This window comes from Excalfactoria chinensis, chromosome Z, assembly GCF_039878825.1.
Source record: "Excalfactoria chinensis isolate bCotChi1 chromosome Z, bCotChi1.hap2, whole genome shotgun sequence".
Classification (NCBI taxonomy): Eukaryota; Metazoa; Chordata; class Aves; order Galliformes; family Phasianidae; genus Excalfactoria; species Excalfactoria chinensis.
In genome coordinates, this window is record NC_092857.1 from 30,838,378 (window position 1) to 30,864,739 (window position 26,362).

General features: G+C 36.5%; 1 protein-coding gene across 1 annotated transcript in view; it reads left to right on the forward strand.

Annotated features, from left to right (window-relative positions):
* CCDC171 (coiled-coil domain containing 171) overlaps positions 1-26,362 on the forward strand; it is a 159,500-nt gene that overhangs the window by 18,703 nt on the left and 114,435 nt on the right. Inside the window, exons 7-9 of the mRNA XM_072359639.1 lie at positions 10,469-10,561; positions 12,888-13,048; positions 17,825-17,963. Of these exons, the coding sequence (XP_072215740.1) occupies positions 10,469-10,561; positions 12,888-13,048; positions 17,825-17,963 (393 nt within the window). The remainder of the gene's footprint in view (positions 1-10,468; positions 10,562-12,887; positions 13,049-17,824; positions 17,964-26,362) is intronic.

Genomic DNA, 26,362 nt, shown 5'->3' on the forward strand with positions numbered 1-26,362 from the left:
CTGTCTGAATGTGTGATCAGAACCAAGAGATTCTTGACAAAACGTTTTTTACTGCTAAAAAGCATAGTAATCAGATTATGCTTTATCCTGGTATAAGTTTCCTACCAATGATAGTTTTAGATCTTTTCTATGACTAAGTTTAAAACATTGGCACCTGTGGAACAGTAGGAGTCTTTAAGGATAATGTGATACAGAGTTTTTTGGCTGCGTTTATTTTTTCTTGTTTTCCTCCTTAAAAGCAAAGAACACATTTAAAGAATTGGTTGCTAGAAAGCTAGAACACTGCAGTAAAGGTGAAGTACAAATGAAAATTACTGCAGGGAACGTTAAAGCTTGTCAACTAAAAGCACTGCTTATTGATGAACGAAGTAGACATTTGTACCCTCAAAGATCTATAAGAAATCTATTTCTGGCTATTGCAAGGTGTTACATATTGGCCTAGACAGAATTGTGTTCAGGTGGAAAGTAGTATGAAATTTGAATAGCAGTTTTAAAACAAAGACTTTTTGCTTCAAAGGGCTTTCATGAAGGCTTTTTCTTTTGTGTGTGTGTGTGTGTGATTTCAGGACATACAGCATTAACATAGAAATCATGAGCTGAAATGAAGAATAAGGCAGGCAATGTTTTCTCTCTTTAATTAATTTATTTGGGTGTATTTGCCATCTGTAAATTTAAGAGGAAGTGCTCAGATCCTCAAATATGTAACTATGTGGTAGAGGTTTAATCATGGAACCCTGTCTGTTAACCAAAATCAGCTGAGATAACTTGATTATGGCTTAAATTTTATTTGAATCAATGTAGTGATCCCTTTATAATCTAGTTAGAAAACAACCTACTCTACAGAGAAAGTATTCTTGTGATACTTCCAACTGTAGGCGTTTAAGCAGTGATGAAGGAAGGAGTGTGATAAATGCTCTTGCATAGGAGGGTTTAAGCAAATGAGCACAAGTCCATGTGTATAATAGTAGTGAAAAGTAAATTAAGCTGCAGTGCATATGCTCTGGTAAACTTGCATCTCACTGTCATAAAAGTAAATTTCAAATGTGTGAATGTGTGAAAGGACCTACCATTCTATGCTTAAAATCAGAGAGATTAGTAAGAATATCTGGGAAAAACCAAACAAAACACCTTTGTGCTTTAAGAAGTAGAAGCACTAGATGTTTTGAGTTTTTTGCTTATCTAACTTATTGCTACCTGGAGACCTCATACTGGGTGGTGGACTCAAAATTCTAGGGTTTGTGTCAGGAACCTTATTTGTGTTACACAAAATACTACTGTGCATCCCTGTTTGTTGAGCAATCTTTATTCTGCCTCTTTTGTGATCATGAATGGCTACCAACTCAAAGTTTCTGAATGTTAGAACTGAGACTGATAAAACTTATTTTAAGTTGCCCTTTCAGCCATAATCCACTCCTCAAAAAACTAAGTATACTGGGAACCAGTTTAGTATTAACAGAGCTTGAAGTCTAATTTGTAGCCTTTCTTGTTCAAAGCCTTTCTTGATTTATACATTTGTCATTCTGCTTATTCTCTTGCATTCTGGAACATAATCAGGTAGAGTTATTATCTTTCCTTCATGAAGAAGCAGAGTGGAGGGACCTCAACAGAAAAGACCAGATATGCTCTTCAACTATAGTGTGGCTTCTGGAGCTTTCTCCTTGGAAATTGTGTAGGAAGTAATGCAGAGATATACAAGGACAGAGCTGTTGGCTAAAGGAAGGAGAAGTGAGCACCACTTTCCCTACTAATTAATGGAAGGAAAGGACCATACCCTTTTAAAAGGGTATGCTGTATTCCCATGTACCCTTAGGTGCTTCTGTGAAGCCTGGAGATTGTTGAGATTTATGCTATCTATAGAATTTCTCTCTCCCGTAAGCAGCTGCCTTGATAGCATGATAGCTTCTGAGCATCATATTTTCAGTTACCACGTTATTCGTGTGTATTGTGAAAGAGGCATTAGAGAAGGGCAATAAAGTCTCAGCAGTAGTTTTCACTACGTGCAAAGATGTTCAAGTTTTCCAGCAGTTCTGTAATATTTTTACAAGGTTCTGTGTCAGTCTTAAACTCCTCAGGGAATAAGTGTTACCTATTAGAAATACAGGTATTTCTGATAATGTTCTGACAGTCAACCTGTATTTAAAGCTGTGGTTTAATTACTGATGTTATATTTACCGATAATGTTGAATGTTTATATTTGAGGTGGATTTCTATTCAGAAGCCTTGAAGTAGTACACCTCAAACAGGAAATGATATATTTTTTCATGTAGTAGTCCTCTGCTTGTTAATCTGTCATCATGTTATGGATTACTTTTTTAAAAATGTTAAGTGGGAAAATGGTCTCAGAAGTTATTGCTATTTAAATAGGAGATGTGTACTTCAGTTTTTCTGATGACATTGATCATCTTAGGGTGGTTTGTGTGGAGAATAGGGTTGTTCTAATTTAAAGGTAATCCTTTAATCTTTTGCTGTACACTGCCTCTTCATATACAGTTAGGATGAAGCTTCTCAGTTTGCAAAGCTGTTTACTACCCTCTGCTGGACATAAGAGAGAAGTCCATTAAAAAATACTTGTTGCTGTAATGAATGGAAATAAAAAAAAAATTTAAGGGTCATTTTTGACGTTCTTAGAAAAGATTATATGTATTACACTGTAATAGAAAGAAAGGAGCAAATTCTTACCTCCTCCCCCTCTTTTTTTTTTTTTTTTTTTAAATGTTCCTTAGGTATTTATCCTTCCATTATTATTCTGAACATGATTTGAATAAATACACTTCTAGTTTCAGGAGTATATTTCTAGCTTCTGGAATAAGCATTGATAGGAATGATTAGTCTAGATAGGAAGTCTAGATAGGAAAATTACAATTTTTCTGTTGCGAGATAACTGTCGGTACAGTATCTAACCTGCTAGCTTTCTAGCTTGCAGCAGTACCAAATGTTGTGTGTTACTGCATGATCTGGGGTCCATCTGAACACATACTCCACCAGAAAAAAACAGAAATTATTGTTATTGTTCTGTTCCTTCAGCCCGAGACTAGTCAAATTCTTGATGTATTTGTATTGAACTCATAAAGATCCTACTACTTATGAAAGTTAATTTTCTGGAACCAGAGTCTTTTATTTTTGCCCTTTGTGCCACTACTCTGGAAGGATGATTTCTTCATTAATATAAAGCAATTTGTATATAAAAACAGTGTTTCTTGTAGTGTGTCTGGCTGCCAAAAAGCTGAGTAGGAAAACTATTTGATGAACAGGGAACGAAAGAGGAATGTGGATATTTATAATGAAAAAGAGAATTATTATTTCATAAATTTCAAACTCTGTCTTGTTCATGGAAATGTAGTGATTTTCTATATTTTTTTAAGGTTGCTGACTCTCAGTAAGTTGGAGTTCAAGGTCTGTCAAGGTTTTTAAGCCTTTCTCTTAAGTCTTGAAAAATGTCCCATAACTCAGATCATCTTATTTCTGAGACTTTGACTGTATTGCTGTATTTCAGATACTTGGAGTGTGTTGCCAAAAAAGGTCAGTCCTTTAGCTTTCAGTGGGTCTTCTACATTCCTTACCTTTAAGTCTGTAGACCTTTTAATATGCTGCTGAACATGTAGTCTTGCATTACTTTGGTAATGCTGCTGTAATGGGAAAATGACTGGGAAGATAACTTGTTTGAGTGATGGTCCACCTCTGTATTTACAGAAAGTGTAAGTATATGTAATAATAAAGTACATGTAATAATAAAGCTGTGAATGTGCTAAAGTTCTTACTGTATACAAGTTAGCGAATTGAGAAACTGAATGTCAGATAAAAGCAAAACTGTAAACAGACAAAGCTAACCAAATTGCAGTACTGGGTAAGTTATATAGGTCTCGCAGGAAAGCGCTGATGAAGCTTCAAACAGTATCAGAAAGGACACGTTCCACAGCTGGTTAACAGTACCACTGGTTAAAATTTGAAATCCTTTTTGTTTTCACTCTCCTTCATGGCTCACTAATACTGAAGCCTCTACTTCCCAGTGTCTACACACTCAACCACACTCCCTCACAACTTGTATCTAGGAATTCAAGCTACTATGACTGTCTTTTATAACCTGCATTTTAGTGGCTCCAAAGTTTAGTTTATTTCAGTGGCATGTTTCCCATTTTTGGGGTCAGGGGGCCCACAGGCCTACAGCCCCCCTGTCATGGACATAGATTGACCGAGATAATTCTGTGACAGTTTTTGGTGGAGAATGGGCACTGATCTCGCTACCCCTCACGTGCCAAGAGAGAACTGGAAGGGAAAAGGGGAAGGGGTAGGGAGATGGGATTGAATCTGTTATGCACTTTACAGAGGACCTTCCTTGTTATCATCCAACATTTTATTGTGTTATTCAAGCAAAGGTTGAAGACTTGTCACTTAACTCGCTGTCAGACCAAAGCTGAATATTCAGTAGATCTTATTAGGATTTAGAAACAAGTCACATTTTGTCTGTGCGTGTATAACGTAACAGTGTTGATGACTGGGCTTTTAAGGATGTTATGAACTATGGACAATAAGACCCAGAAGAGATACCCTTTTCACCTCAAGGTACTGTAGGAAGGGAGAGTAATTAAGATGGGTTTGCCAACTGCAAATCAGTTGCAGATTGGGTTAGGTTTGCACTTTATCTGAAGTCAACCGAGCTATATCTGTTTAACAGTTCTAGTAGTTTTTACTTTTTTCCTAGAGATAAGCACATGGATTATTTTATAGCCACCACACCAGTGTTACACAGGTCAAATATGACTCTTTTGTCAATGGAATACGTTACTCTTCATTTATAGTATTTCCTTATAGGAAATATTGGTAGTGTAGACTGCATTCTGTAAAGCTGAAAGAACATTCACCTCAGTGGTTAAGAATTGCTTGTAGTTAAGTACTTTTATAGTTAATAATAAGTTATTTATTATCTGGACAGGAGATGGCTCCACCTTACCATGATCAAGAGGCACCAGTATTTCTAACAGTAGATGGAAGTGGTCAGCATGTATTTCCCAAAGATGTGCTTAGACCTGACTTCTTAATTTGAGTTAGAATTTGTAGGGAAATGCTGTTATGTTGGAAAAAGTAAGATCTTGTTCTGAATATGGTAGCACACACAGGGAGTTATGATTCTGATCTGATATATATTTTCTTCCCTGGAAACTGTATCCTGGCTGAGCATTGCACATAAGGGGCTGTGTACTTAAAGCCATAGAGGTATGTAAGTATCCTAACAGTCTTTGTATCCTAAAAATCTAATAGGAGTTATCAAAATAGAAGCAGAGGAGGGAAAAAGGACTTACCTGAACTTGATAACTATTGGAAATACACTTTTTCCCCCCCTCATTTGTTTTTTTTTGTTGTTTGCTGAGGGTTTTAATCTGAGTGCAAATGTCAAAGGATTCATTTTAGTAGCTGTGGCATTGCACACATAGGACACTGGGCAGTACGTTCTGAAGGAGTAACTCAGTTTCACACATATTGCAGTACTTACAGTAAGGATGGGAAACTGAGAAACATGGAAGCCACGCAGACACTTCGGATAATGGTACTGCAGTCTGTTACATATGGAAAGTATCTCCTAGAAACCTCATTAGTATTTACATATAAAAGGATAACGGAAAAGTGGCTCAATATTAAGGGCTTAGTCTAATCATATAGTGTGGTTGCCTACAAGTTAAAGCTTGCTCAGAAGTTTCCGTAGCCATTTTTCTTTGCTCTTTCTCAAAAGACACAATTCTGTCTGTGCTGTCGTGAAAACAGATGTGAGTTCTGTGTTCTTTAAATTGAGTTTTATGTTTGTTCAGCTTGAATATCTGAAGAAACTGGAAATTGCATGAGTTCAGTGTAGTACCTTACTTGTCTGTCTTCAGATATGCTGCAGGTCAGGTGAACGTGGGCATCTGAATACAGTGTTAACAAAAAAAAGCTTCATCAGAGAACCCACTTATTTCAATCCATCCTAGCAATATATTACTAGAAAAAAAATAATCCATGCTAAAGTGGAAAATATTCCTGCTTCACTTTCAAGTGAGAAACTGTAATCTGGATATCTGAGATCCACAAGTGTTCTCTAGAATTTGTTTTCATGCGTCTTCTTTGTATACAGGCATTGTGTAAAGTTTTTGAATGCAAGGGGAGGCTGGCTGCTATCTTTTGCATGATTCAAAAGAGGTTTGCATCTTTCTGTTTGTTACAAAGGTGTGTGGAACTCCTTTTCATCCCAGCTCGTGTTCTGGAGTTTTTAATGTATGTAGTGTTGCAGATTAGACTCATTCCTGACATTTCTTTCTCCTGCAGAATACACAGTGGATCATTATCTCTGCTACAGCATGACAACAGTATGCACTATGGAATGCAGTGCTTATAAGGATTAGCAGAGCCTGTTTGAGACATCACTGGGGAAATGGACACAATTTTCTATGAAGTGTTTGAGGTTTTTTAATTTTTTTTTTCCCCCTCTTTAGTCTAAGTTTGGAATCCAGGTCCAATTTCTGTGGTTGATGTATACTTAGATAAATAGCAATCCCTGATAGTATCCTAAGTGAAATGTGGTATTTCTTTCTATTTGATGAATCTTTCTGTTTACCCAAGCTTATCGGCTAATTTCTGATTAAATACCTCTTGCAGGTTTTTGGTTTTCCCACAGATTTTCTCCTAATTCACAGACATGTGACTTTTAAATTTAGTAAATATATGGAATCGCAGAATATCCCAAGTTGGAAGGGACCCACAGTGATCATCAAGTCCAAATCCCAGTTTAACACAGAACTACCTAAGAAAACAATTCTTATGTCTGAGAGCATTTTCCAGAAAATTTCCTCCATCGGGCTCATTGCTATGGCCACTGTCCTGGGAAGCCTGTTCCACTGCCTGACCGCCATCTCTTGGTGAAGAACCTTTCCCTAATTCCCAACCTGACCCTCCCCTGATGCAGCTTCGTGCTGTTCCCTTGGATCCTGTCTCTGTTGCCAGAAAGCAGAGGTCAGCACTGCCCTCCTCCCCTCGTAATGAGCTGTAGGCTGTGATGAGGTTCCCACTTAGTCTCCTCTAGGCTGAATAAACCGAAGGATTTCAGCTGCTCCTCACGAGTCTTGCACTTAAGACCGTCCATCACCCTTGTAGCTCTCCTTTCAACACCCTGTAGTAGTTATACCATACAATGGTTTGGGTTGGAAGGGACCCTGAAGATTATGTCATTGCAGCCCCCTTGCCACGGGCAGGCACACCTTCCATTAGGCCCATATGGTGAACCAGAAGCTGCAGCAACCAAATCAAAGAACCCTGGAAACAATATTCATTTCTATACCAGAAACAAGATGACATCTACATTACTTTCCCAATTTACTGGTGAATCTTCTTCTGCAAGCTCTTACATTTCTGTAGAAAATACATTCAATAGAATACATCTGTTCTATGCAAGAGAGTTGCTTATACTGGTAAACTAAGGTTGAAGTCTACTTGAAGAATTTTTCAAGACATGAGGAGAATGTAGCTTAAACACCATCTTTGGCTACTAGCGAGCCGAGAATGTAGTGGTAGTTCTTTCCTGGTCCCTGGCAGTTACTTATGTTGAAAGGAAATACATTTTAGATCTCTCCCTAGGTCTGTGTTTTCTGAAGTTTCAGCAAACTAATTTAAAAAAGGTTTTGAAAACTGAAGTTGTAAGAAACTGCTGATATGAGTCAAGACTTTAAAAAGTCAAGCAGAAGATGAACTTCATAAACAAGAAGAGAAGTTGCAAGATATCCTGGTTCTTCCTTTTTGTAGGCATCCTAGTTCTACAGGTTAACTCTTCAGTAACTTGTGACAACGGAAGCAGGCGAACAATCTACAAATGTGTCTTTTTAAGTGGAATAGCTCTCAGACAGCAAAAACGCGATGTGTTGGCACTTCTTACAGGTGTCTGTTTACTCTTGCTTATCTTTCATTGTTTCAGAATTTTTTATAAATGAATTTCTGTATTTCTGGCAGTTTAAGTTTTCTCTGAACCATAACTTTCACCCTTGCAGTTAAGTGTCCATCACATTGGCTTTATGTGTGCTCTAGTTTTCAAGTTCTATACTAAGAACTACATATGCAGTCTGTTTTGGAGAATAAGATTGGTCCATTTTTTCATTCTTTCAGTTACCCTCATTCAAGCTGTTACTTACTCTATCTTTATTTTTTATTACTGGGACCGTCTCTTTGTTCCACAGGGCACTCATTTGCAGAAACAAATTAACGATTCTAGTGGTGTCTTTTAACGAGCAGAAAGTTATTTTCTTGTTTCATTTGAAGAGAAAATGAGATAAAGGCAGAGAACAGAGCTCTCAGCTTGACTGGTTCTCAGAAAATATGACACTAGTAGTCAAATGCAATCCAGAGCTTATGAATTAGTAAGTAATTAAAAACCTCCAGTCACTTCTTTCGATCTTTTCATTCTGGTGTTTGGTATAAAAATTTGTGCAAACTAGCCAAAGATGGAAGGTAATTTTTACACTTGAGTCTATATCGTGAAATGTTTCAGGTGAAATTTTCTTTTTCTTTTTCTTTTTTTTTTTAAACTGTTGTATTTCTAAACATAAAACTTGTGATAAGTACCTTCCTCACTTTTCCCTTTACTCTTCTAATCAAGCTTAAACAGTGTTATATTACAGCTGACTGTTTCAGTATAACTAGAAAAAAACATGAAATATATCTTATTAAGACTTTTTGTTCATGAATTACTTTTACTTGGCTGGCAGGGCAGTATTCGTTTGTAAAACCACTCTATTGGCAGTTGTTGAAGTCTGTCGAAGGATGCTAAGGAGTTCGTTACAAACTGATCCAGGCGATAGTTTGTTAATTCTGGATTAAAGCTGGTGTTTGGAAGGAGTAAAACTGTTAAGACTAAATCAAGACTTAAAATTTTGAAGATAGTCTTAGAAATATGGAAGTGTAGGAGAAGAGTTTGTGCAGGAATTTCAGTAGGTTTGGTAAGCTCTGTGCTTTTGCTGCTTTTCTCTTTGGTATGCCTCTGACAAACATCTATATTGAAAATTTTTCCTTTATTTTTGTTTTGTTTGTGTATGTGTGAGAGAGAGAGATTATACAAACAAGCATTAAATTTATTGCCAAGAAGCTTTGTTCTAACATCTGTTAAAGTTTCTCTCTCTTCTCTTAAATGTTTGGAATCAAGGTGCAGTCTCACAGATTTATTTTACATTTCCAAAATAAAAAAAAAAAAATTGATTGTATTTAGGCAACCTGAAACGCATTTATGGTAAACAATTTTCTTAAATTAATTGTTTTTTCTTGGTGTGCTTAATTTAACTTGAAATGCTGAAGCAATTTGGGTTGTTTTCTTCCTTATCAGTTATGTCATCCATCAAAATGAAAACATTAGCGTAAAACAGAGTAGTTAAATTCACATGTGAGTTTGTATTAGATCTTTAGTAACTGCTTTAGCTAAAAGCATTTTTTCAGATGAAATTCAGTGCCCAGACCTTTTTCTGGATGCATGTGTCTAGTTATTGCTTTTGTGTTTAATGTAACTCGGAAGACTTTTTTTTTTTTTAAAGTTTAAATCCCTTAAAAAACAACAACAAAAAACCCCTCAAAACCCTGCTGTCCCCCAAAAAACTAAGTAAGGAAGTAGCCTATCTTTTGAACATTTTGTGGCCAATCCAAATTTCAGAGTAGATTCCAAGCAGTCATCTTTAAATGTTGGTAGAATGGACAACAGAGATTCAACAGTGAAATTCAGACAATCCCATGTTGCTTAAATGGTGCTTGCATATACAGATATTCTGTTCTGTAATGAAATGTGACTGATTTGATTAGTCGGGATATTTGTTAAAAGATGATACATATCCTGACATTTTCTAGACAAAACCAGCAGAATAGTTAGGAGTCAATACAAATACTCTCTTAGCTCTTTGAAACATAATTTTAAAAGATTTTTGGTGTAGTTAATCTCACTGATTTAGGCCTGCAAAGCAGTGTATTCTTGGCACTTTAATTGGACACTACGAACACATACTGTTTGTAGCATATGGAATCCTCAGTCTTCTCAGTACTTTGTCATCTCATTACTGAAAGTATGGATACTCTCTTGTTATTTCATTGTTTTTTGGAAAATGTAAGATGGAATTGTGTTGCCTCAGGTTACAACCCTGGTAAAAAGCAAATAGTAATCAGTAGAATCTTTAAGGTCAGTCTTTTTACTTTCTGATTCCAGCCAGAGTTTTTTTTTAGTTCTAAAACAGTGCAGCAATAATATAGTGCTACATCAATTTATTAGCAGAATAGAAAATAATAATGTAATATTTTAGGTCTGTAAAACTGATTTTAATATGCTTCTTCGGTCAGTTCTTGGATAATCACAGTTTCCTGTGCACTTCAGATATACTGGGTTGGTATATAGAATCTTAAAATACTAAGTGATAAGAAGAGTCTGTATGTCATGTTTACTATCTGTTTGAACTTAAATTTCTTCAAAATGTACTCCTAGGCAGCTACAGACAGAATAAAGCAGTTGGAAGAAAACATTGAAGAAGAAAGAGCAGCACATTTGAAATCCAAATTCAGTTTGGAAATCAGTCAGGTAAACTTTCTGGAACTTTACAGCAAAAAAGTTGGTGACGTTGTAAAGATGCAATCTTCTAGATGCTTCACTAAGAACACTGGATTTATTTTTATTTTTTTTTTTTTTTCTTTTAAGTTTCAAAACTATAATACGTAAAGGGAAGATCAGGGAATATTCTTTTTAATTTTTTTTTTTTTTTAATATTAATCATTTATTCAGATTTGTAAGAATGAGAGAGCAGCTTCTCCTAGTATTTAAAGAGTGTGGTGAAAGGAAATATTTCATAGGAGTTAAACACTATAGTACTGTATAAGTATCCTGTCCTGTCTCTTTTGAATGGATGCTTATTAGGACTATTTGGATATGCAGTATATATATCTGACTTCTATAGGAGTGAGTACTGAATAAATGTACCCAGAAACTGCTTTTCCAAATATGACTGTCCAAAACAGATTTCACCTTCAAACAACATTACAATATCACCAATTACCAGTAAAGATTAATTATATGAGAAAATGTAATATAAGTACTTGAATACTAAATCTTTGCATTTTTAACAACAGACATCAGTATGACTGAGAAGAGCTGGGAAACACTGTCACTTTAGGAAGCATTAGGGAAAGATCTCAGATTTGTCCCAGAGGAATTTGGGACAGCTGTCTGAAGAAGGTAGCAAGGCTGATAGACCAGTTGAAGTGCATGCAGCATAAGAATTAAGCAGAACGGGTTGGAAACCACAGTGCAGTTAGAAAACTAAGACTTACCATCACATGTTCATGATTATGTATTGTACAACTGGAGCATGACACTTAAGGTGTACAAGCTTTTCAGAAGAGATAGGCAGGAAAGGATGAGTAGGGTTGTTGCCTCTGAGGTATAGTAACAATTAGGGATCAGACTAATAAACACCTGGTGGTTGTGATTTACTGCAGGCCACTGTGAACCCACTGTAAACAAAGAGCAAGTCTGAAACTACCTGTTGAAAGTGAATGTTTTTAAGTCTATGGAACTTGACCACATGCATCTCAGTTCCCGAAAGAACTGTCTTATGTGGTTGTGAAGACAGTCTTCACCAGGGCTGCCAGGTGAAGTCCCCAATAAGAACAGGAGAAAGGATGACCTGGGGAGTCCAAGGCCAGTCACTTCTATGCCTCGTTGGGGAACAGATTCTCCTGGAAGCTATGTTAAGGCAACATGAAAGATGAGATGATCTGAGGCACCAACATAATTTTACCAAGGGCGTTTCCAGTCTGGTGATTTTCTACAGTGAAGTAATGTTGTTGTTGGACACAGGAAGTGCAACAGTTACCATCTCCCTGGATTTGTGCAAGGCTTTTGATGTGGTCCCATACCACAGCCTTATCTGTAAATTGGAGAAATAAAGACTTGAAAGGTGGATAAAGAATTGATTGGATTGTGGTAGCCAGAGGGTTGTGGTCAGTGGCTGTTGACCGCAGTTGGGGCTGCTGGAGTGTGTCCAGAGAAGGGCCACAGAGGTGATCAGAGTGCTGGACCACTACACTTTGTTCAGCCTGGAGACGATAAAGTTGTGGGCAACCTGATCTTGTGGGAGGTGTCCTTGCCCATGGCAGGGAATTGGATCTAGGTGATATTTAAGGTTCTTTCCAACCCAAGTCATCTTATGAGTCTATGATCACATGATGTTTGACCTAATGAGGAAGTTACAGCTTACTTTAGAAGGCAAGCAAGGGAAAAATTCAAGGACAGTTCTTTAGTATTCTTATAATATCAGACTTTACAATGTAAATTTTACAAACTTAATAAAATTTGTATTCTTTTTTTTTATTTTCTGAGTGACAAAAGTAAATGATGCCATTCTTGCGTTAGGTTTTTTTCCTCATTTTAATGATCTTCTCTGTAAAAAAGCTGTATTTTATTTACTTACTTAAGGCTACCATTAAGGTAGTAAAAAGTAGAGATTTGGTTTTCTTCATTTGCTTTGTCTACTTAATCAAATTCAGTGGAACTGAGAGGGCAGTGTTTCATAAAATTAGAGGCTTTTATAAACGAGCAGCTGGTACAGTTTTCTTCTCTTTTCGAATACGTGGACTTTTCAAGTATGGTTTACTCTTAGCAGAAGGGGCACACGCTGCTGAATTAAATTAAAAAAATTAAAAGGCTTATTATTTTTTTTTTTTTCCAACTTAATTTGTCTCTGTTTGAACTATTTATACATTTCTGCCTATGTTCGATGCTTCTTCTAAGAATGAGTTAAGATAGATGTAATGGAGCATAATTGTCCTTAAAACAGAAAAGGGAACAGCATTAAGCACCATGGTACTTTTTTCTAACTTACTTTCATTGTTTTCTGATCACTTGGTAGATGAGAATTCGAGAACTTGAAGGAGCTTTGCAAATGGAAAAAGTCAGCCAAGCAGAAGCTCTTTCAGATTTAGAGATGATCAGGAAGGAGTTGAAAGAGGTAGAAAATGCATATGAGAGAGAAAAACAGAATGCCCAAGCGAACTTGGAAAAAGTCAATAGGTAAGTTGTCTTTTATATTCGTTACAAATTGGCAGTATACAGCTTGAGTAGCTCTTATAGTTCTATAGTTATATATCAGTAGAAAACATTACCATCCTACATACCGTTTCAGACCTGGTGTTCCATTAATAACAGGTCCATACTAGCACGCATACACATTACAGGAAGGTGGAAAAAATAACCAGTCTGTTATGTAGGTTATTTGTCTAAGCAAAATACTGAAAATGATAGTTATGATAGAGTCTTGTAGCATTTGGGAGAAGTATAGAAAAACATACATGATGGGTTTAAAAAATATTTATTTTCTTTATGCAAATATAATGTTCTGATGAGAACTTTTTGTGGAACTAGGTGGATTGTCAGAATTTCTATCTAGGAATTATTATTTGTGGTGAATAATTTTCATTTTCTCCGTTTGAATAAACCTGGAAACTTTTGACTTGGTGAGAAAAGGACAGGAAAAAGGTGAGAAGTAGAAAAATGAATTGGAATTCCTTTCCCACACAATACAATCTGCTTTGTCTGTGGTAACAGATGGTTCTTGGAAGAATGGCTGTATTATACTTTCCATGCAGACAGGAGAATGCATAGTAGTGTATCTTCTTCCTTGACTGAATCAAGTATATATTGGGATAAGAAAACATAAGAAGAGTGGTGGTGTAAAACAGGTAGCTAAGCAGTAAGTAAAATGAAGGATAGGTTTAGGGAAGGATGAGGTTTGGAAGGACTTGAAGTTGATGGCTTACCATGGTGGTATGGGTAAAGAGTTCGGTGGAATTTAGGGCACTGAATTCAGCCATTCTACGTATGTAGTTTCAGAGATGCCTTTAGTAACACATTTGAAACATCTGCTATGTTATTAACACAGTAGAACTCTTCATCAAAGTTAGGCCAAAAGAAGTCTGAAAGTGAGATTGTGCATTTATGTAAACCAAGGCCATATTAAAAAAAAAAGAAAAAAGAAAAAAGAAAAAAAAAAAAAAGATAAAACCCAAACTTTTCCTTCAAGGAAAAGAAAGTAATTTTAATGTAAAAATGATGAGGATGTGTGAAATATGTTATGATAATAATCCCATGTCTTTATTCAGGAATATTGCAGTTTAAAGTGCTGGGAAGCTGTCTGGGTATATTTTGAGGTTTTTAATTAACTGAGAACTTGTCCAGCCTTGTTGTTTTGTTTTAGGTATAAATTCTATGTTAGTAGTGTATATGACATTAGGATAATATTGGGTTCTTTGCATGTTCTTGAGGTGAAGAAAGCCTGTGCCAGTAATACGAGATTTTAAAATTCTTTTTAAAAAAGCACATTGTATTCAAGGCAGCTTTGTTTGGGTCTGTTGGATCAGGAGCTTTTCTGATCCAACTTGTGACCTGCATTGCATGTGTTCATCATGCATGTAATTTCTAATTTCTTGTCTTGCACAGGTTTTGTTCCCCAATAGGCTTCCATATTCAATTAGTGAAGAAAATAAGGAAAATTCATGTTTTTGGAGATGAATTCACAGATAAAATCTTTTCTTCCATTCAAATTTCTGGACTGTTTTTCCATTCAAGATCCAGTTCTGGGCCCCTCAGATCAAGAAGGACAGGGAACTGCTTGAGAGAGTCCAGTGCAGAGCCACAAAAAAGATTAAAGGAGCGGGGCATCTCCTGTATGAGGAGAGGCTTAGGGAGCTGGATCTCATTAGCTTGTAGGAGACTGGGGGGTGACCTCGTTTATGTTTATAAATATGTAAAGGGTGAGCGTCATAAAGATGGAGCCAGACGTTTCTCAGTGAAATCCAATGACCGGACAAGGGGCAATGGGTGAAAGCTGGAACATAGGAGGTTCCACACAAATATGAGAAATAACTTCTTCACAGTAAGAATAACAACAGAACACTGGAACCGGCTGCCCAGAGAGGCTGTGGGGTCTCCTTCTCTGGAGACATTCAAAACCCACCTGAATGCGTTCCTGTGTGGTCTGTTCGAGGTGTTCCTGTTCCAGCAGAGGGATGGGACTTTGACTAGATGAGACTAGATGATCTTTGGAAGTGCCTTCCAGTCCCTGATGTTATGTGATTCTGTGTGATTCCAAAGCTGAATATTCCAAGGTCCATCTTTGTATTTGAGGCTTGACCAGCTAAATTCAGCATCATCAAATGAATCACTGGGGAGGTTGAGTTTTCTTGGCTAATGTCTCTTAAGCTTTAGTAGTATTCAGTCTAGAAAAACTTTCCCTGTCTTCAACATGGCCACATAGCGTAACTTTCTTCAATCAGTCAAGGTGCCATTAGCCTTCCAGCAGTCTCTGGATACAATTTACTTGTTCCTTCTAGAAACTTCAAGAATTACTCCCCTGTTGTTTCTATCCAAGCTCAAACACTTGTCTTTGTACTATATGAGCAGCTCATGTCTATGTGAGAGAATGCTGGCCATTCTGTGAAAGTTAACTCAGTTTATCAGTTGGTGGTTTAAATAAAAGCTAAAGCAACAGAAACTGCCTATTATTAGATTATTGTCTCTCTGAACTCCTAGTCTGTAAAGGTAGGTAGTGAAGGTCAAAATTTGCCTCAACTGGACTATCAGTATAATCAGTTTGTTTTAGATACTTGCATGTAATGGGCATGAACTGTCTCTTCAGTTTACCCTGCCCTTTTTATCTGTTGAAGCATACAATTATCAGTTATACTGCTGAGTATCAGTGATTGCTTTCAATGGATCCCTTCAGATAAAATAGAAAAACCTTTGATCTATTTACCTTTGAAGGGTGCGGTCCTTGAACTTAAGGCAAGGAGCTCGACATTTTCTTTTAAGCCATATTTGGCATCCTAACATATTTTTGCTTTTCCTGGAAAAGTCCCCCAGGATTGTTTTCCAGTTTTTGGAAATTGTTGGGGACTTTAATTTATTGTGCTAGAATCCTTGTATGTCTCTAGTTGGACTTAATGTGGGATAAGTGGAAGCTATACAAAGTTGTGTAAACTGACTTTCTGAGAAAAAGATCAGTAACTGATTCCAAGCATACAGACTTTTCTGGGTTGCATAATTTATTAATTAGCTCTGAACCCAGTAGCACTATGTAAATTGGAAGTAACAAGAGATCTGGCTCTCCATGTGAATTTACTTTTCTTGAAGAGTTAGGACATGATGTAGAATAAATTGGAACTTCTCTTACTGTGTTTCTGAAAGCTATGAGAGTAGGAGTGACATTCAAGAACTGAAAAAGGCAAATTCTTTTAGAATAAGAAGTAAACATCTGCATCTAACAAAAAGAAAATGTCAGCTGGGCTGGAGCAGAAAGACATAGGCATTAGGAGGAATGATAAGTATTCCTTCAGCTAAAAGGTATGTTTTATCTTTATATGTGGGTTGAATCTCTAAGACTTATTTAATTCAAAGCCAAGAAATTACAATATTGGTTTAAAAGTTGGGAAAATTTAGAGCCCTTTGGGTTATTAGCAGTTCTAATGAAAGAAATGTGAAAAGAGAAAATGGAAGAGAGATACTTGGATGTTGCCATTGTTAAAAATTATGCCATAGAACAATTCAGGCTGGAAGGGATTGTAGAAGATCCTTAATTCAATATTCTACTTATGCCAGAGTCAGCTTTGATTTCAGATTACTCAGGGTCTTGTCCAGTAGATCCTCAAGACCTCCAAGAATGATGACTGCACAAGCTTTCTGGGAGCCTGATCCTCTTCTTGACTGTCATGGTGGTAGAAATCTTCTCATAGTCTGAATCCTTTCTGATTCCATTTGTGACTGTTCTCTTTTGTCCTGTATTTCACTGTGAAGAGGTTTTCTATGGTTTCTATGACACCTTTCAATGATTCTCTAGCTCTGTCAGCACCTTCCTTTGAATGTAGATGAGCCTGTCTCTTCTTTTTCTGTGGGTTCTATTCTCACAAGTAATTCCTCGCTCAGTTCTTGTTTGCCTTTAGCCGTTGTTCTCTTTCTTAATCACAGAGGCTTAGGAGACTTTGTTGGTGAAGTCTGAGGCAAAGAAGGCATTGAGCGTGTTGATTAATTACCTGACCTGTGCAGAAAACAGGCCCATGTTTCTTTTTCCTACCACAGCATAGTGGTAAAATCTCTTCTTGTCTTGGTCATCTTGTACAAACATCAATTCAAAGTAAGTTTTGTTTTTTCTGACACCATACACATGTGCTTGGCAATCTCTCTCAATTCCTCCTAGGATTTCTCTTGCCACTTCTGTCTCTTGTGCACTGTTTGGTCCTGCAGCTTTCACAAGTAGCCTGCTTAGCCAAACCAGCCTCTCTATATATGTTTGTTTCCTGGATACCAGGAGGGAGAGCTCTGATAGGTTCCTTGAAGTTTTGAGAGTCTGCTGGTGGAAAACTCTAAGGGCATGCTATTGCGAGTAGAATATAGTCAACTGCAGAAATATTAGGAGGAATCTTTGTATTTAGAAACAGGATCGATTATGTAAGACTTGACATGGTGTTTCTGAAGAGAGCTGCTGTGTTAATTAAAATTTAATGAATTCTGTTTATTACATATAATTTGGAGGACATATTAAAGCAACTGAATAAATTTATGACTAGTAGAAGCATCAGTAACTGGAAAACATACCACTTAGTGAAAAAGCTCTTCTTGAAAGGAAAGCAGAACTTTTTTCAGTTGAAGACTATAATATACAACTTCAGAAACCCTACAGTGTGTAAACATCAGATGTGCCACATCTATTGGTTATACTTAAAAGCATATAGTATAGCTGTCAAAAGTATTTTTGATTAATAAATGAATAAATGTTTTAATGCTGAAACTTTCCAGATTAGAAAGAGAGTATATCTCCACAAACAAGCAAATGAATGAGAAGATTGAGGAAAAGGAGGAGGTAATTAAAGATCTGTTGGAAAGACTACGAGAAAATGAAAAAACTCACAGAGAATTACAAGAGAAACTTGCAATGGTAAGACAAAAGGCCAGTGATGCTTCTTAGGGTTCTTTTTTCATGTTAATGTCTGTAGCTAATACACTGCAGGAGCTAATTTGGAAGTGTACTCCTTGTGTTTAATTGAAGAGTATTTTTCTTCTTCTTTTTTTTTTTTTTTTTTTTCCCAGAAAACAGCTACTTTGAAAATGTGCCTATAAAGCAAAGAGTAACTTATGTTTATGTTTCTAGAGGAGGTAGCAATATTTAGAAATTGATTATGATTTCTTGTAGAGAAAGTTGTGTCTTTCTAACATGCCGTTTTTAGTCTACAGTCCTTGTTTGCTGCCATTGTAAGCATATTTATTTTACACAACATATTGTTTTTTACTGCAAACATTTGGCTTTAACAAATAACTAGTTTGAAGGTGACAATGCAGAGGATATTTGGATGTTGTTTACTTAATTGTTTTCTGGATTTATTTATTTATTTATTTGCATGACAAACTGGAACCTTCCCTCTGTTTCTGCTCACCCTAAGATTGAATAATGATTTTCCCATTCTTTTGCATAGCAGCAGGGATAAAGCAAATATCTTAGGCATTCTGTGTAAAATATTCAGCTGTGTAGAAACATTTTCAATATTTCTGTACTCAATAAATATAAACTGGTTTTTAATACTGGACTGCAAATTTTTCCATTTTTTGTCACCTGGAGCTGAGTTGGGAAGGTAGAAGTAGTCAATTCCTCCTTGGTGGTACATATTGTAATATCAGTGAAAAGGAGCAGAAGTCCACATCAGAGAATCTGTAGACGTGTTTCTATCTCCTGCTCAGATAATATGAAAAATAAAGATGTTTTAATGGGTGATGTGTTTCCAATCTGTAAACAAAAACATGATGAACAAGTATACTTTAGATAATTGCGATTTCCTTGGCTATGGATAGGCAAATAAATGGAAATTGAACATTAGATAGCACTGAATTGGAAAAGAAGCTTGTAACTGCCTTTTGTGGTAAAAATTGCTGAAGGGTTGTGGATTCTCCATCGTGAATGGTGAATCAATATTGTACGTGATTTCTGTAAAATTCATATACTTTAGTTCAGACAAGAATTAGTCCATAGAGGTCTACAGCCTACGCTTATAAATAAAATCTGATTAAGTACTTAGGATCAACTTATTTTGTCTGCTGGCAGAGTACGATCCCTCTGTGTTCTGTAATACAATAAAGATAAACTAAAAATTGCTCTGATGTTTTGTGCCCATGTATTTAGATTTCTTGTATGTCAGTCCTTGCTCTTGTGTTTTAGCGCATTTGGTCTTTTCTTTCAAAATTACATTGGTTGGCCATTTTTACAGTAAATACAAAATCTGTGTGTATGAATGGCAAAGCATTCACTTAATCAGTGATTTTACATTTTGCCATATAGCTAGCTACTGGTTTCAGATGATCTCAAACGGTTCTTCCTTTTGAGTTATTCCATACATTGTTTTGATACTCAATTCTTGGACAGATTCATAACTTATATTTGAAAACCAAATGAAAAAGAAAGCCTTCATTTCAGGAAAATCTCAGCAGCTTCTTCCATACAATATAGAAATATAGTAAGAAACAGTTGCTGGCCTTGAGAAATCATTTTATCTGGCACAAAAGCAATATGAAACTAGAAAAGCAACTAAATCCCCTAACTACTGTAAGTAAAGGCTGGGATGTATTCATATAAAATGCAAATTCAGTATGACATATTTATAACATGAACCTTTTGACATTTCCTAGCTGTCTCTCTGATGCAAGCTTTTGTTTTGTGTCCATTAGTAATATGATGCTATATCTGACAAAAAAAAAATAAAAATAGAAGCAAATTCTGTGCCTGCTTAAGGCTTCTGGTAATGACTGAAGTATTTAAATAATGCTTTTGAAATGAACATTACATTATGGAAAGATAAAAAGCAGAATAATTCGTCTCAATTTAAACAAGTATCTTGTGCAAAGAGCTAGTTGTTTTTGTTGTTACGCTGGAATGATTTCAAACCAGTAGTCTATCTTGAACAGGTAATAAAAATAATCATCATTTTTGTGGAGTTGTGTTAGAGATGCCCTGTGGGATTAGGCTTTTATCACCTTGGATGATTTTGTATTTTTCATGAAACTACGTATTTTTTTGGGAAGCAGGAGTGGCTGTGTGTGGTCTTGTTTATTCAGTCTGGACAGCTTATTTATTTATTTATTTATTTATTTATTTATTTTTCCCAAAATGAAAAAGCAGAACACTCTGGCAAAAGCTAAGTGTATATAGCAAGTCATGTAGCGTTACCAGGCACACAGTAAAGTTGTGTGAAAATGCCACTGTGTTCTCTCTCTTTATTTCCTCTTCTGCTTCCTTGATCTATTTATTACTTTCCTGTGTTTTATACTACTGTTAGACATCCTGAGTATGGGTGTTCCACTTCAGGCTCGTAATCTTATATTGGTTTCCCACTGTACTGCCATAATGCAAGATAACATTTTTGTTTGTAAAATGTTTTGGGAAATACAACCAGTTAGTGAAGGCTGTTTGTTTTTAGAGAAGCAGTCTTGCACATGAGTCAAAAGCATTCTTTGGAAACTTTTTATATCAAAAAGAACTTTCTTTTAGTGACTCAGGTGAATGTATACTAAAGTAGTTACACTGCTTTTAATTTTAGATATTGACGTGTGGTGGTAGAAGTTTGCCAGATATTTGCATGGAATAAATGTGGTAGAGTCTGTTGGTATCAAACAAAACTGCTTATGAGTGTTCAGCATGGAGGGTCTCAAGATTTCCACTGTGTTTTTACTGAGTAAATTGGTCTCAAGCTTGTCATTATTTCCAGCCAGGGCTTTTAGAAATTTTAGCTGGAAGAACAGGAATCTGGTAGAATGGCCTTTGTGATTTGGAGCTGTTTTTAAATTGAAACAGTCCCAGCTGTATTCCTGTGCCATTGAAAGAATAAGTGGTGTCTTGGATAGGTTTTAATTTTACTTGAGGTATTTACATTTCTGGCACCTAGTAGTGGATGAATATTAATACTTACTACCAGACATGAGGGAGATGTTGAACCATTATTTTATGTGAAAACTTATTGAAATTTGAGGAACTTGACAATTCACAGGAATACATACTGGAAATTTGCAGTCATGAAGAATAGTGTTTTTTAGGGTAGACTTCTTGAATCTGGATGTATTGTGTATTCGTTTACTCCCCCCCTTGTATAGATACTATCAGGAGTAGAATAATTCTGTAATTAGCATATAAGTAATGTAATAGATTACATCCAGAGTTTTCTTTCTTTATTTATTTATTTTTTTTGCTTCGTATATGTCTTTCTCTTTTGGTCATGTGTGCAATCATGTGATGTATATATTTAGGCTGTCTGTAACAGCCCTGTGGGCTGTTATAAGCTGGAAGTCAGGACAGGAGTGTTAGGGAATCTATTTCATATACACTGGCAGTAGCAGTAATTCTTTGATAGTAGTTTCCTAAGTATTGATTGAATAGATTACAAAACACCTTGAAGATTATGATTGTATTAAAAATTCTACGGAGTAGACTCTGCTACTGAATGGCAAGATGGAATTTCATGTAGATAATTTACTGTGAACAGAGTTTTTTGTTTCAGGTTAAAAAAAACAAACAAACACAAAATACCCACACAAGCACCTGAAGAGATACAGCCTTCATTAATTTTATGCTAGTGTTTTTTTTTTTTTAATGTTATATTACCATTTTAATGCTGCATTACCTTGTTTTATATTCTTGTTTTCCTTGTCGGAACTCAGGGCGAGAGTGTTCCTACTTCTGTTGTCCTTATTTAAGATGACCAATCAGTTTAGTAAATCATCCTGATGTCCCAGCATTTGAAGACAGATGCATAAGAAGTACTTTTAAAGTTGTTAATTCTTGAGAAAATTTCTCTGATTTAAACAACCAGAAAAACATCTCCTACCAAAGCTTGTTGGAAAGTTAATTGTAGGAAACTAGGATAGTTCCATTTAAAACTTCAATGTTTTTGATGATTTTTATTTCCAGTTATTAAAACAGAGACATTTTATTATTTGAGAAATTGGATTTAATTTACTAGGCACATCTTAAAGGTTCCTCTATAGACTTTGAAAAATTCTAACTAACACAATAAAACTAAGGAAATGGATGAAGTATTTAACAGCTAGATAACTTGATGAAAAATTAGCAAAAAAGAGGAAGAGTGTTACTGGGGATTGTTTTAATACTATAGGTCATGCTTGATTACTTAACTATGCTGCAATCTAGACTATTGCTTGAGTAAAATTAAGCTTTGTTAATGTGGAACTGTCTTTTGGAGCTATCTAGGGTCATGCTTGTTAAATGTTCTGATGCTTTTGTAAAGTTTGGAGAAGAGGAGACTCAGGGGAGACCTGATTGCATTACAGAGCTACCTGAAAGAAGGCTGTAGCAAGGTGGGAGTCAGCCTCTCTTCCCAGATAACTAGTGATAGGATGAAAGGCAATGGCTTCAAGTGGCTTCTTGGTACGTTCAGGTTGGATGTTAGAAAAAATTTCTTCTCAGAAAGTGGCATATTGAAACAGATTGATCAAGGAAGTGGTGGAGTCACTATCTGTGGAGATTTTAAATTAAAGGGTAGATGTGGTGCTGAGTGGTATCTCAGTATGCATGGATTGATGGAGGGACTAGATGATCTTAGAGATCTTTTCCAACCTTTGTGATTCTGTGATGTACCCAGTGTCCTTTCAAGGAGTAGCTGGACATATGCTGCTGCTTGGTGGCTGTGTTAATATGTCTGTCTTTTGACACATGCTCTGGTGTCAACAGATGAGACTTGAACAGCACACTGAGTGACTGAATTAGTCTATGTGTGATAGAGTCAAGCAGGAACTCCCTATAACTAGCTGCAAATAAAGCAAAGGATGCACTCATGAAATAATGTCCAGTGACTGCTTGACGGGATCCCAGTGTCCTGTATGATAGATCTGGAGTTTTGTTAAGCTAATTCTGGAAGGACCTCAAACTCTTGCCTACATGCTTATGCTTAAATGCTATTGAGCCTAAGATGTGCACATTTTCAGAATCAAGTCATAGGGGCTATTACTGATGTGCATGTTACTACATGCATGGGTTTATACTTACTTTATTCAACATCAATGTTGACTCTTGGGTAATACTGAATAAATTAATTGGACTTGACTCCTGCAGTTGGTTATGTAATGATACCAAGATAAAAGACTAGTAGTTAATGAGACTACTTCTGCAGTCACAGTAGTAGGACGTTGTCCAGATAAATGCAAATACTTCTGGAATATTAGTGTAATTCGGATAGTGAGTAGAATAATTTGTAAGTAGTAGGCTTTCCTACTAATTCAGTGCTTGCAGTTGTCTTTAGATGTAATAAGTAATAAGTAATAAGTAGCATTTGGATTTTTTTTTTCCCAATGGTAATGAAAAATGTGTGGCTTCTATTTAATCTCATGAAAAATGCAGTTGTGTTTTCAGATCGATGCTTATGTAAATACATGGCAAAACATGTTCTTCTACCAGAACCTCTTTTGTTCTGAAGGGGTGTTTCATGATACTAAGAACTTTCTGACTTGGAGAAAGGACTACAGTCCAGAACCTATTCTGGATTTCCGAATTATGACTTTACTACCATATTGTTTGGTTTCTGGCCTTCCAGCCTGACTATTTTCTGAGGCAGAGAATTATGTTTGTGAAGAAGAAGAAGAAGTGCTTTTTATATGTTTGGAGAATTTGAAATTCTAGGGTGTTTTGGTTGAGTGTAATTAGGCTTCTTTTAATCAGACATGATAGTGGAAGTGATATTTTCTCTAGCTAGGTTTTTTATCTCTTGCTGAGGGTATCTTCCTTTCAGAATAATCACACAAAATTGCAGAGTCATTGATGCTGGCAGGCACCCCTGGGGATAGTCTAATGCACCCGGTGTTCAGATCACGGTCAGGTAAATCAGGCTGTTCAGGACTGTGTCCAGGTGGATTTTGAATGTCTCCAAGAATAGAAACTCCACAATGTCTTTGGGCAGCGTGTTCTAGTGTGCTTGACCACTGTTACAGAAAAAATGTTTTATTCTTGTTTTTAGATGAATTTTGTTGTATTTTAATTAGTGTTCATTGCTTCTTGTCCTGTGACTTAACACCACAAAGAAGTGCCTTGCTTCCTCTTCACTTCCTCTTGTCAGGTACTTACATTGTGAGGATTCCCCTGTGCCTCTTCTTCTCTAGGCTGAATAGTCCCAGTTCTCTCAGCCTCTCCACATAACAGACTTATGTAATCAGATCTGGCCCTCTGTTAGACTTCAATAAATCCACGTCTCTCTCACACTGAGGAGCCCAGAACTGGACCCAGCACTGCAGATGCATCTTACCAGTGCTGAGCAGAATGCAAAGCATCACGATCCTTGACCTGCCGTTAATACAGACCAGGATATCATTGACTTTCTGTCCTCAAAAATACACTGCTGTTTCATTGTCAGTTTGATGACATTTTAGTTCTCTCTCTCTTTTTTTTTTTTTTTTTTTTTTTTTTTTTTTACAAGTTACTCCCCAGCTTGAACTGCTACATGAATTTGTTCTTTCTCAGATGCAAGACTTGACACATCCTGGTTTTGAACTTCCTGAAGTTCCTGTTGGCCCATTCCTCAAATATTTTCAGGTCTTTCTGAAGGCTAGTACAACCTCTCTGTCAAGTCAGTCAATCATTTGAGTTTTCTACTCAAAGAGAACTTGTGAGAGCATCCCATCAGGTCAGATGGGTATGTGGTCCATTTGTTCAAATGTTTCCTAACCATATCTTCCATCTCTGAGGGTAAGTCTAATTGGTCCAGACATTACCACTGGTCTTAGGAAACTGGGATTCGTGAAGGCAAGACTTAGCATTAATGACTGAGGTAAACACGGTATTGAGGAGGCCTTTTCTGTGTCCTCATCACCAGATCCCTTTCCCACTTAAGCAGCAGGCCCAGATTTTGCCTACTCTTCCTTTTACTGATGATGTACTTGAAGATGCATTTGTTAGATTTAATTCTACGTGGATTTTGGCTTTCCTAAGCTCATCCCTCTATGCTTTGACAGTGTCTTTGTCTTCCTTCCAGGTCACCTATCTCTCCCTCCATCTCTTGTGTGCTCTCTTTATGTCTTAAAGAGAGTTACTTGTTTGTCCTTACAGGTCTTCTGTTGCCTTTCATTATTTTCAAGGTTCACCTCCAACCTCAAGAAATGTTGATCTGAATGATCAAATAGTCAAGCAAAGGCATACATTTTTATGAGTGCTCCTTCACATCTTTCTGTTAAAGTGGGCTTCTGTTAAAGTGAAAAAACCTGTCACCTGATTTTGAGGTAATCTAGGAAACATTCACACAGGAATGGCATCCTGTAATGTAAATTTGAAGATGGATGGAGGATTTAGGAGAGAGGTAATCTCATCTGGAATTGGATCTGCCATTTTATTCAGCAGCTACAATTGGTTGTGTGCCACTTAGTGGACTCCATTTTCCCTTTCAAAGTAGTTATGTATGCTCTCTGTGTGTGACACACTTGAAGAAAATAAATCTAAAGACAGCTACTGCCATGAATGCTGTCACATGGAAACTTATGTAGAATAGAGAGCTCCACTCTCTTTAGGAGCGAGCTGTGCTAAGTATGAGAGGAAGCAGAAGTTCTGGAAAGGGAGATTCTAATTACCTTTGAAGAGTCAAAAAAACAACTTCACAAAGGACTGTGATGTACTTGGACAGATTGCCTGCAGGGGTTGTCGAATCTCCATGCTTGAGGACACTGAAAACTTTCCTGGACATTGCTCTGAACAACATAACCTTACTTCAACCATGGCCCTGCTTTGAGTGGGGAGAAGGACCGGATGACCTCCAGAGATCCTGTCAGCTTAAATTATTCCATGTTTTTATGACTCTATGCATTCTTATTAGATTCCTGTCAGTGAGACTTAAGAAATTAGATCGATATGTTCAGACCCCTTTGGACTCCTAACCGGCGTCTGGATTTCCAACTCTGTAGTTCGCAGTATTTTTCTTCATTTCTAGCAATGGAGGAGAATGAAAATGGGATTTAGGAAGTATACTAAATTCTTTGCAATTGAAGTGTGGAGAAACTGGCTAGTCTGAGGATTCTCCTTTGATCTTTGTTGCTGATGTAAACGAGAGACTGAAATTGGCATACAGGGTATGAATGCAGTTAACAAATAAAGCACAGAGAAGCAGTGAAGGCTAAATAAACTGCAAAATACTGCCTAAATTGTGGTAAGTTAACTAAACCAAATGAAAAAAAAGAAAAAGATGGATAGAAAAAGAGCTCTCACATTTGACTTTTCCATGGGAATGGATTTTTTTTTTCTGGGCAGGCTGAGTTTGACCATGTCTGTGCTATGGTGGTTTATGTAAAAAGAGTATTTATTTT